The sequence below is a fragment of the Lissotriton helveticus genome, chromosome 10 (assembly GCF_964261635.1).
Source record: "Lissotriton helveticus chromosome 10, aLisHel1.1, whole genome shotgun sequence".
Lineage (NCBI taxonomy): Eukaryota > Metazoa > Chordata > Amphibia > Caudata > Salamandridae > Lissotriton > Lissotriton helveticus.
The window spans coordinates 1197204763-1197216417 of record NC_136071.1 but is presented as its reverse complement, the minus strand read 5'-3'; the positions used below and the strand labels follow the sequence as shown (position 1 = coordinate 1197216417).

The 11655-nt window shown below is 44.2% G+C and overlaps 1 protein-coding gene across 1 annotated transcript in view; it reads right to left on the bottom strand.

The window, feature by feature from the left end:
- Nucleotides 1-8692: 8692 nt before the first annotated feature.
- The window catches only part of LOC144785681 (DNA-directed RNA polymerases I and III subunit RPAC2-like), a 29358-nt gene continuing 26395 nt past the window's right edge, over nucleotides 8693-11655 (bottom strand). The window contains exons 4-5 of the mRNA XM_078664475.1: nucleotides 10912-10994; nucleotides 8693-8822 (exon numbers count right to left, since the gene is read on the bottom strand). Of these exons, the coding sequence (XP_078520601.1) occupies nucleotides 8775-8822; nucleotides 10912-10994 (131 nt within the window). The 3' untranslated portion in view covers nucleotides 8693-8774. The remainder of the gene's footprint in view (nucleotides 8823-10911; nucleotides 10995-11655) is intronic.

Here is an 11655-nt window from a genome sequence, read left to right as displayed (position 1 = left end):
TACAATATGTCGATGATCTTCTAGTGGCTGCCGATGACAAGGAAACTTGCAAAACAGCTACAATTTCTTTATTGCATCATTTGTCAAATTTGAATCACAAGGTGTCACCTTCAAAAATGCAATACTGTTGCCAAGAAGTGACCTACCTAGGTCATCTCTTGTCAAAGGAGGGAAGGAAGTTGACCCCAGAGAGAATAAAAGCAATTACACAGATGAATGTTCCTAGCACGCAGAGAGAAGTACGTGCCTTTTTAGGTATTACCTCATATTGTAGGCAATGGATCCCAAATTTTTCTCTTTTGGCAAAACCGTTGGTAGCTTTGACTGGGAAAAATGTTCCGAGTCCAGTGCCATGGTCTGCCGAATGTCAGGAGAGTTTTTCTGAGTTACGAAATGCACTGTGTTCAGCTCCTGTATTGGGTACACCCGATTACAGTAAGCCATTTACGCTCTATGTCCATGAGAGAGAAGGTTGTGCGTTGAGTGTTTTGACACAGAAATTTGGTGACAAACAACGCCCTTGTGCGTATTTTTCATCAACGTTAGATCCGGTAGCTAGAGCGTTGCCTAGTTGCTTGAGAGCTACAGCCGCAGCTGCGGCCTCCATTCGACAATCTGCTGGTTTAGTAATGAACAACATGCTAGTGGTTATGGTTCCTCATGCTGTGGATACACTCATGAACCGAACCAAGACGCAGCACCTTACCAGTGCTAGATTATCAGGTTACGAACTGACATTGCTAGCGAGTCATATTCAGATCAAAAGATGCAATGTATTGAATCCAGCAACATTGTTGCCGACTAGTCAAGAGTCGAGTGATTCCGAACCACACGACTGTTGTTTCAGAACTGAGGAAGAAACAAAAGGACGAATTGATTTAAACGACACTCCGTTATCAGATCCAGATGGCACGTTGTATGTTGATGGGTCTTGCTTCAAATTGGAGAATGGTGATGTGACTGCTGCCTATGCAGTAAAGACTTTGAGTACGATTGTGGAGACTGCAAGAGTGAGTCAGAATTCTGCCCAGGCTGCAGAATTGATCGCGCTAACAAGAGCGTGCGTTTTAGCTAAGGGAAAGAGAGTGAATGTGTTCACAGATAGCCAGTACGCGTTCGGCGTAGCCCATAGTTTTGGCCGTTTGTGGAAAGAGAGAGGTTTCATTACGTCCCATGGGACTAAGATTCAACATGGTCAGCTAGTTAATGACTTGTTGGAATCTCTAACCTTGCCGACTGAAGTTGCGATTGTGAAATGCAGTGCTCATAAAGCAGTCACGGATGATGTTGGTCGTGGGAATGCTTTTGCTGATGAGACTGCAAAACAGATAGCTAGAAATATGATGAGTAGAATGTATGTTGCAACGTCTGCAAGATGGATTTCTGAGTCTGGAATGTGTGAGGACACAGTGGAAAGCGTGAAAGAAATTCAGAAAGAGGCGACTGAGGAGGAAAAGCTTGCATGGAAAGAGAGCACGGGTAAATTGGACCCGAGTGGGTGTTGGATTGACTTGTCGGAACAACAGCGTTGGATGTTGCCTGATGCGTATGTGCTTGCAGTAGTAACGATGGCACATGGAGCAGCGCACATCAGTTCTAAAGGGATTTGTAAGATGTTGGCTAAAGTTTGGAAGAATGATGGGATTAGTAAGTGTGCAGAGAGAGTGGTGAGAAATTGTATGGTATGCTTGATGCATAATCCTGGCAAGGGAATCCCCACACCTGCAGGTCACTTCGCTCCTCCTTCCTGCCCCTTTGAAGTGATTCAGTTAGACTTCATTCATATGGATCGTTGCAACAATCTAAAGTACGTCCTAGTGGTAGTTTGCGCGTTCTCCAGATGGATCGAAGCATACCCACTGAAGGACAATACTGCTTTGTCCACTGCCAAAATCCTTCTTAAAGAATACTTCCCCAGATTCGGAATGCCACGGATTGTATGGTCAGATAATGGAAGTGAGTTCGTAGGGAAAGTTATGCAGAGTGTGTGTGCCGGCCTAGGGATTAGACAAAAGTTTCACAGTGCGAATCATCCCCAGTCCGCGGGTTTAGTTGAGGGTTACAATGGCACCCTTAAACTGAAACTTGCTAAGATACAAGCGTCCACGGGTTTGCCCTGGCCAGATGCACTGCCTTTGGCTTTGTTATCAACAAGAGCAACTGTACATTCTAGAGTAGGGCTTAGTCCATATGAAATAATTTTTGGTCGTCCTGCAAATGTTTGGGGGGTACCTAGACCGAAAGAATTTAAGCAGCTGGAATACCCAATGTTAATTGATTACCTTTTCGACTTGACTGCTAAATTGAGCCTTATTCACCAACAGGTTTTCGATGCATTGCCAAAGCCACCGGAGAGTCCAGGTCATCAGCTGAAACCTGGGGATCAAGTAGTCATTAGAAATTTTGCAAGAACGAAAAATCTTCAGCCCAGATTCGTTGGCCCCTTCCAAGTCTTATTGGCGACGAGAACTGCTATTCGTGTGGCCGGACGGAAGAATTGGATCCACACGACACACGTCAAACGTGTGCCTCTGCCACTTCCTTATGACAACTGGGTAAAGAAAGGAATCAGTGCCTCTGAAGCAGAACAAATACCCAGTTTCATCCCTTTCAGTGATGCAGAACTGATCACTGATACATCAAACTCTGGCTCTCCTCCTGAAACTGCTCTTTTGAACCCTGAGCATTTGCCATCTGCACCAAAAGAACATTTGCCATCTGCAAACGTGAACATTGCAACGTCGGCTGAAAATACATTGTTTCCAGATCAGACAGCTCCTGCAAAACTGAGATACAACTTGCGATCTCGCAATATGGACAAATAAAGCAGGAAACTGCCTATTTTCACATTTGAATTTTTGATACATTGCCTCCAGCCAGGAAGTTTGCTATTATTTTGTTGTTTTAAATTTTGCCTTGCCGTCTGGGTAGCCGTAGGGTCGTGGCTGTGTGCTTAGTTAAATCTGCGGGGGTCAGACACAAGGTCGATCCTTCTGTTAGTTCTGGGAACTCCCAGGGCTGATAGAGGCATTTTCATCTACGTACACATCATCAGTGGTCACGAACGGATTGTAGAAGATGGAGCTTCCTGAGCTGCAACGAAAGAATGTAATTTATGTTCGCAGAAATAGACTGTACAGAATACTTCACAGCAAATGCTTTCTAATGCAATGTGCAGTTACATTTTTAATTGTTTTGATAACGTTGGTGGGTGGAATCATCTTTGGTGTGCATTTGATTTTTATGCCGGTAACTACAGTACCTCCCCTTGATCCTACTACTTCTACGGTTTCTTCTATGCATTCTTTTCACTCGTTTCCTGAACACGAACAAGCTCGACGCTCAGAATTTATTAACAATACATTTGTACAGCTCTTGCATCAACACCAACTGGTAGTTAATACTACAGACTGCTGGGTGTGTGGCTTGATACCTCACACTATGGATAAAGGCATTCCCTATCTAGTCTTGCCTTTTAGCTATAATGGATCATTTCAGGCCTTTCAGACCATTTTTTCCTATGCCCTTGAGACCTATCCTTCGCGTCCACCACGGTCCACTAAATACAACTCAGCCAACAAAGCTTTAGTCCAGGGAATTATTGACATGATTAAAGACGTCAATAATACTCCATCTTACCCTAGAGATGAATTACGGGTGTATTTGAGTTGGAACTCTACAGAGTATCGCCTTAGTTTGGGAGAAAGCAAGCGTAAAAGCTCCACTTCAGTCTGGGTCGTGCCTCACCGAGGTCAGGTCCGTGTGCAAGGAAATGGGAGAAATCTGAGAGCTCAGCTAGGGAGGAGTGAGTGCGTTGAGACTTACGTATTTCCGTCTAACTCCTCCCCTGCCTTCCTTACTGCTAGGGGTACTTACTTCATCTGTCAAGACAGAGCGTATACATGGCTGCCTGCTGACTTCTCAGGTTCATGTTATATTGCTCGATTGTTACCTCCGACATACACTGCTTCTTCAGATTATCACAAGACCAGAGTAGCAAGAGGTGTCTTCAGCAAGGAAGATACCGCTGGTCAGGAAGCTGGAGACTTCTTCAAAGGTTTCCTTCCGTTTTGGGGGCCTATGGCCAATAGTAGAAATCTACGTCAACTAACACGGGTAGTTGAATCTACTATTACAGAAACTGCTGGTGCCCTTAGTAACTTAACAGCTGAGCTTCAGGCGGATCGTCTCATGACGTTGCAGAACCGTATGGTTCTAGACGTAATACTTGCAGATCGAGGTGGGGTATGCAGAATGATCCAATCGAGCTGCTGTGTTTTTATTCCCAATAATGCTCCAACCGTCTATGAAGCGATCTCTAAGCTACACAAGATTTCCGACTCTATACACGTAGACAAGGGAAACTGGTCCTTCATGGAGTGGTTTTGGACTCTGGTATCAGCGTGGGGATGGAAGGTTCTGATGGTCATTGGTGTCATCCTAGTATTTCTGTTCTCGTGCTGCCTTATTATCCAATGTGGTCCCGCTTTGTGTAGTCTCTGTGCTGCAACCTGTTTCAGAAAACCACCTACATTTGGGGAGAAGGTACGAGACAAGATGATGATGCAACAACATGTCACTGACCTAATGAGCATAGAGTTAGATTCTGACATAGACTGAGTAATTACCTATGTAAGGGCAAAAGGAGGGTCTGAGGTTCCGTGACGATTTGAACCCGTGTTTTTAACATTGTCGCAAATACATAATTTTGGTATCAGTGAACCGCAAATGATCCATCTAGTATATCCTGGTGTTTTCGCTATGCTACGAGCAAGAGCACTCCTGTTACAAACACATTTCTGTTCTACCCATGGCATCCATCTTAGATTACGGCAGACATTTTGTATTCTTTGCCCTCACATAGTCAATGGACACGCAATGACCTCTTTCAATTAAGGACACATAGGCTTTAGCAGGCAATTCACCTTGCTAGTGACACGTGCACCTTAGGCAAGCAACGCTGTGGCAGCATGACTCAGCAAGAGCTGCCTCCCCAGTCTGAGGCCAGTCCTGCTATACTGGTTCTCGTGTCCGTTGGCCTGATCATGATTAGGCGGCCGAAGCTGGTAGTCTTGCCCATTTACGACCCACAAACATCTCTTATCCTACTGTTCTATCTTCTGCACCTGGCTCTGCTCCTTTCCTTCTGGGCCTTTATTAGGGGGAGGTAACGAAATTTACGATGAGGCGGTCCGGGTCTTGAATGAGAAATTGACATGGGATTATGATGGAATAGTGGGAACCCCTCGTTCGTAATGTTTTGACATCAGATATTGTTGACGATTCCTGTGCAACGCCAAATATTTATTGTTTAAGATACAAAGGTTTTTGAATGTGCTAACATGTAAAGAATTTGCCTGAAGCCCAATATTCAGTATATAAGGAGCAACCCTCTTTGTACAAATTGAACAGGCTCCTAGATACTGCCCATGTGTAGTTTGTGACTTCTGTGTCCCTGCAGTAATAAACCTTTGGTCTTTGACGCCACCATCGAGAAGCCCGTGTTTCTGTTTGTTTGTGCACCGAGGCAGGTACAACTCAGGGGTCTTCGGGTGTTATCCCTGACACCTCTGGACGGAACCAAAAAAAAGTCCAGAACTCCATCACCTAGCACCTGAGGGCAACCAATGATACAGCTTGCCCCTCTACAATCACGAAGTATCTTGCATGCTGGAGTGCACTTACTGCCTAATGCTCTTCATTACTTGGCGTATTGACAGCATCCACTGCATAATGGCGCTCACTTCTGGCATAGTGGCAGCCCTAGCATAACAACACTATATTGTGGGTATATTTAGCATTATGATGCTATTCTTAGCATAATGCTGACCATCCATGGCAGGATTGTGCCAACTCCTCATAAAACAATGACCTTACATGGCATAATGAAGACCAATCCTGGCATAATTATTCCCATCCTACACACAAAGAAAAAATTCCTTGGTGTGTGGTGGGCATTCCTAATATGTGATGCTGTTACATGGGCACACAAAACTAAATGTGTCTGTGGCGCAGTTGTAAATGGGAGCACTTGGAACAGCACGATTAAATATGGAATCAAAATGCGTATTTCAATAAACTAATAATTGGTGTTTTGGGCTAAAAATGGTCTCATTCAGTTGAACAATTTTCATCCACAATGAAACATGTTTTTGATTGAAAATGTCAATTTCTTTTAGCCTAGAACGCAGATGTTTACGAGCAAAATAAATAAAGTTCTAAAACACATAAATGTATGTTTTTAAAACATATTATAATTATTCCTGCTGCCATATTGACTGAAAGTTTTACTGGCAAGTTGAACCCCAAACCAACTTGGGGATGGAAAGATGAAGATACAAAGAACTTGCCTCACCTAAGAGGTTTCCTTGTATGTTGGCTCTAGGGTTGGGTGGCCAGTGCACGCCTGCCTGGCTCTTGGCCCAATCCTACTCCGAAGGGGAGCATGTAATGCTCTCCCCAAGTCAGGCCACACCCCCACAGCAGGTGGAAATGTGAGCATTAATCTGCACAAATAGGGGAGCAACGTATGAAATGTTAACAAAAAACACAGATTTCATGGTTTCTGCATCCAAATCTGCATAACACACCAATTGGGGTAGTTACTCCATACTAGAGTCTGCGCTCCATAATTTCATTAAAATACTTTCACATTTATAAACATTAATTTTAAAATCTAAGCAAAAAAGTGCAAAGCTTGGTTTGCCAGGCTTGCTTGGCATACCATGAAAGCATTGAATACTTTAAGAATGCCCCATCAGGACCCTAGGTGGGAGTCTTGCCAAATTTGTGTAAAATGTGTGCATCATACATGCATTTTGTACCCCTTTTTGACTCCCTCCAATGTTCTAAAACCCCTGAAGACGCTTTGGCTTTGCTGGTGTGCATGCCGCATCTTGGGCCCGGTATTTATGCCCCACGACTAACAATGTTCACCCGTTAGCACTGGCATTGGGGAGCCTTTTGCCCCGGCACAAAGCCCTGACTTACATACATGGTACTGTTCCTCTCCCCTCCCAATCACAACTCCTCACTACAAACAGAACTCCTCAAATAAGAAGAACTACAGCTGAGAAAGGTGTCAAGAGCACTCAATTCCTGGATCTGTCATACTCAATCACTATTTCCAATTTACAGAAAGAGAATCACTACACAAGTAGGTGTAGAAAACACCAGGCCAGAAGTTCAAGTGTCACAGACCTACCTGTGAGCAGTGTAGGCGCCGTTCCCATCCTTCCACGAACACATGAAACCGATGCTATGTCCTCCATACAGACTCTCCTCTGCTAAATGAGGTTCTGGAAAAGGCTTATAACCAGTCTGGATGTTTAGATGTTAAGAGCCACCGGATAAGGGGTCAAAAAACCAAGATTTCCACATTACGGGTACCTATAACCCAGCTAGGCTAGCAGTAATTTCCTCTACAATCAAAGTGGTGGCAAAACAAACAATCCTGAAGAGAATACATTTCTATACTGGCCTCTTCATCCCACAGTGTGCCCAACAGTGATAAGGGTGAGCACTGTTCTGTTGACAGCACAGAGGAGCCTAGGTGTAAATGTAAAGTCTTAAAGCAGGAGTGTGTATAAAATAGACTTGGAACCATTTATTTCTGTGGTTCTGAAAATTCTGAATTCATATAACCGTTCTGAACTCGACAATTAAAACTTCATCGAAGTCTTACGAATTTGGTATCAAAAGACCGAGAATGACGAGCACAACATGTACATGTATTTTCAGCACATTTGGGTGACGATTTCGCCTCGAAATCGTCATTTGCGTTCTGAACCCTTGGCTTCCATTTATGTGTTGCCCTTTACATAGGCCTTAATCCAGCTGAATTCGATTCCACAAGGACACACACTCCTTAATTGACTTTTCTTTGACCTATACAAGTTAGAACCATTGCCCCAAGCCAAACTCGTTAGGTCAGTCCCCTCCCAGTGGCCGAACAAGATATCATCAGGGCTCAACAAGCCATAAAACCATTCCAGCGCGCACACCTGCCGTATCTCGCTCACATCTTTCTCTGCTCCTTTGCTTCACTTACTTTATGATGGGGAGGTGCCCGTTTTTATTGGGGGTCCACCGATATCTGATGAAATGTTGGGCCTTGCGAATGATTTGTTATGGGCAGCACGACGTGAAATATGTACATGTCATCATGACTCTGCTTTTCTTTTGTAACCAAAACCTGTAAATGATATACTGCAAATTCGAAGAATGTTTGCCTGAAGCCGAATATTCTGTATAAAGAGAGAAGCCTGACTTTGTAAATTGAAGCAGTCTCCTGAGAATATACTTCCCGTGTGTTGTACTTCTCGGACACTTGTTACCTTGGTTGCAGCCAATAAAATCGATCTTTGACTTCACCTAGAAGACTGAGTTTCTGTAGGTCTGAATCAGGAAGAACTCGAGGTCTCCGGGTGTGTCCCCTGGCACCGCTGGGTTACCGGTTCTTTACTGGTTCTTAAGAAAACCCAGTACCTCATTTCACATCAGACATTTCTACTACCTAAGGTCTGTGGTCACCAGATAAAACCTATTGGCTATATGGCAACCCCAGTGAGCAGTACGGGTCCCCTTAACCCAACCAGTCATAATCCATCAGCATTCAGGGACAAAAAGTCCATTCATTCTATAACATTAAAAACACATGCATTCATCAGAAAAAACAGGATACTCTGGCAAATAATTTAAAAAACAGCTTTATAAACAAAAAACATGATTTACATTATTTACACATTAGCTCCAAGGCTTTGGCGCGGTGGACACTACTCCAGCTCTGTTGCGTTCTGTTCTTTGTGTTCCTTCATACGAATCTAAAAACACAAAATAAGTAAAAGTGATATTGCTGCATCAGCTGGCACCAGTCTACTGGTACTCTGCACTGTGCCTGGCACAGCTGGTCAACCACGTAGCCGTGGTTGACCAGCTGTTGCGAGCATCAGTATCATGGCTCATGGAGGATACAGACATAAAATCAGATACAATATGCGCGAGTTACAACCCTCCCTGTGAGGAGGAGCAGTGGTTTCCTGGGAAAATATGTAGTTTCAATGGTGGCCCATGCAGAGACCATCAATTTATAAAAGGCTATAAATAAAGCTGACGAAACTTAAACACACGACCTGCAGGCCATGCATAGGTGTCCGTAGAAAGCACTTCATTCGCGAAGCCATCTTACGGGCTGCAACAGGTAGGTCTAGAACAATGCGATTCCAGGGCTAGTGCATATATTCCGCAACTGGAGTTTTTGACATAAGCTGTTGACCTCAGAATTTTATTTTTAATCACGAATTGATTCAAAGTTGGAAAAAACATTCAGCTGACATGCAGGACAATCGAGGGAAATGGGTGCCATCTCACCGGGCTTAGAGAATGAATAACTGAAGCTTGATTTGTAAAGCGCAAGTGTTATTCATACGGTATCCTGATGCCGCAGCAAAATGGTTGCATGATAAATCAGTCAACTGGTCGCCAGCCCGAACAGGAGGAGGCGGGATGTCTTGGTCAACAAGGGAATATAGTATCCTGAGATTCAATTAAAGTGCTATAACCATTTGAGCATTTATCTGTAAGTTCCACAATTTACCAAATTCCTTCCTTTGCCAAAGTTGTCATTTATGCTTAGATATTGATAAAAACCATCACAGTATTACTACATATAGAGAACTGATGCTCACGAAGAAGTGATGTGGTATTTGATCTGAGATTGGACATCATGAAGAGCAAACAGTAAGCAAAGCAGGGAGCAGAAGTGGTGAGCATTGCTATTATGGACTTCAGCCACCCATCAATCACCCACCACAAATCAGGTCACAGGAGATCTACAGCACATAAGAGGCAGGCTGTGGCCCTGCAGAAAAACAACAACCCCCGACAATTAGGGAAACACAACTGGACATGGTAACACAACCCAACTCCAGACCATGTACCACACTTTTCATAAAAGGCCTCTGAGGGCACTGCCGGGGGACACTATCACAATACACTCATGAGGGCATTATATGTCGTACATATGCAGATAAACGAGAACAGTCATTCCTCCCTGCGGGTCACGGCTACAGTATGGAATCCCCAGTCGTACTCTTCAGGCTACTGGACTAAACCGGTTTCAAAATCCTTCCTTCTAGCGGGTCACCGCTACAGTGGAGAACCCCGGCCTTACTCTTCAGGCTGCTGAGCTCACCCTGTTCCACAATCCTTTCTCCTGGTGGGTCACTGCTACAGTGGAGAACCCCGGCCTTACTCTTCATGCTGCTGGGCTCACCCTAGTCCACAATCCTTCTTCCTGGCATGTCACGGCTACAGTGGATAACCCCGGCCTTACTCTTCAGGCTGCTGGGCTCACCCTAGTACACTATCCTTCCTCCTAGCGGGTCACCACTACAGTAGCGAACCATACTCCTCATCCTTTTGGGCTCACCCTGTTGATACATATATCATCCTGTCCCAAGGATGCTTATATCTACTGTGTTAGGTGCGTGTAGTGCGCACGGCCATTTTCCCTTCGTAGCCCAGTTCTTGTGCTTTTAGTTACCATTATAAATCTACAACTGCAACATGCAAATACCACGGTGCAATTTGAGATCACAACAATCCTCCAAGATCAGCTTAGTGAAAAATGTACTGATCAAAGCCACAGAATGCACCCAAAATTCTTGGAGAAACATATTTGGTCTTTAAAGGAAATTGAGAAGGATGGTGTTGAGACACCCTAAGACAACACAAGAGGTGTAACGCCCCCCACCATTGAGAACAATGACCCTACTGCGCAGGAAGTAAAGACCTTCCTCACACTTGCCTAGCTCTACAGGACCCTGCACACAAGTGTCATCCTTTAACCACAAAATCCATCTTTACACCAGGAAATATCAGACAAGTAAAGACAAGACAAGGCATACCTACCTCAAATGTGTTCAGCACATGTTGGCACACATCAATGAGTTCATTCAGCCCTTTGCGAAAAGGCTCAACAGCAGGAAGCCCTCCTGAAAGGGGGGAATTGGGGGAGATAAAGTTAATAAGATGAATGAATATACACAGTGCTCGAAAAATCCTACAAATGTTACAAGACCTGCAGAGCTAGTAACTTGAAAAATCTCTTCGCCCTAACTGTAACGTAGTTGACCTTTGTCTCTAAAAGCGGAGCAACTGTGACAAGAGAGCAAGATTTAAAGGCATCTTAACAGCTCATTCACTTTGTGAGCAATAAAAATGCCTTTAAATCTTGTTATTTTGTCACATTTGCTCCGCTTTCAGAGACAGAGGTCAAAAGTCAGTTTGTCTTCCTACTCGTCGTGAATAAATCTGGCTCGCAATCGCGAGAGGGCGAGTGGATTTTTCCAGCTCTGATACATCTTATTACTGACGAGGTTATGTGCATCAAACAACTGCAACGACAGAACAACAACAATACATGCAAACATGTGACAATCTAATGGGCAGCACAATAGCCACAGTCACATTCTACACAAAGCCCTGGGGACTGCACCAAGCCTGGGACTGCACCCAGGTTCAGGGTACTTACTGAAGCTGTGAGGATACACACTTTCAATGAAGAACTCTCACTGTTTCATGAGAGTGGCTTAACAGCTGTGAGCACCTACATGTTCTGCTTGTGTCTTGAACCTTCGGGAAACCTTTAGAAGC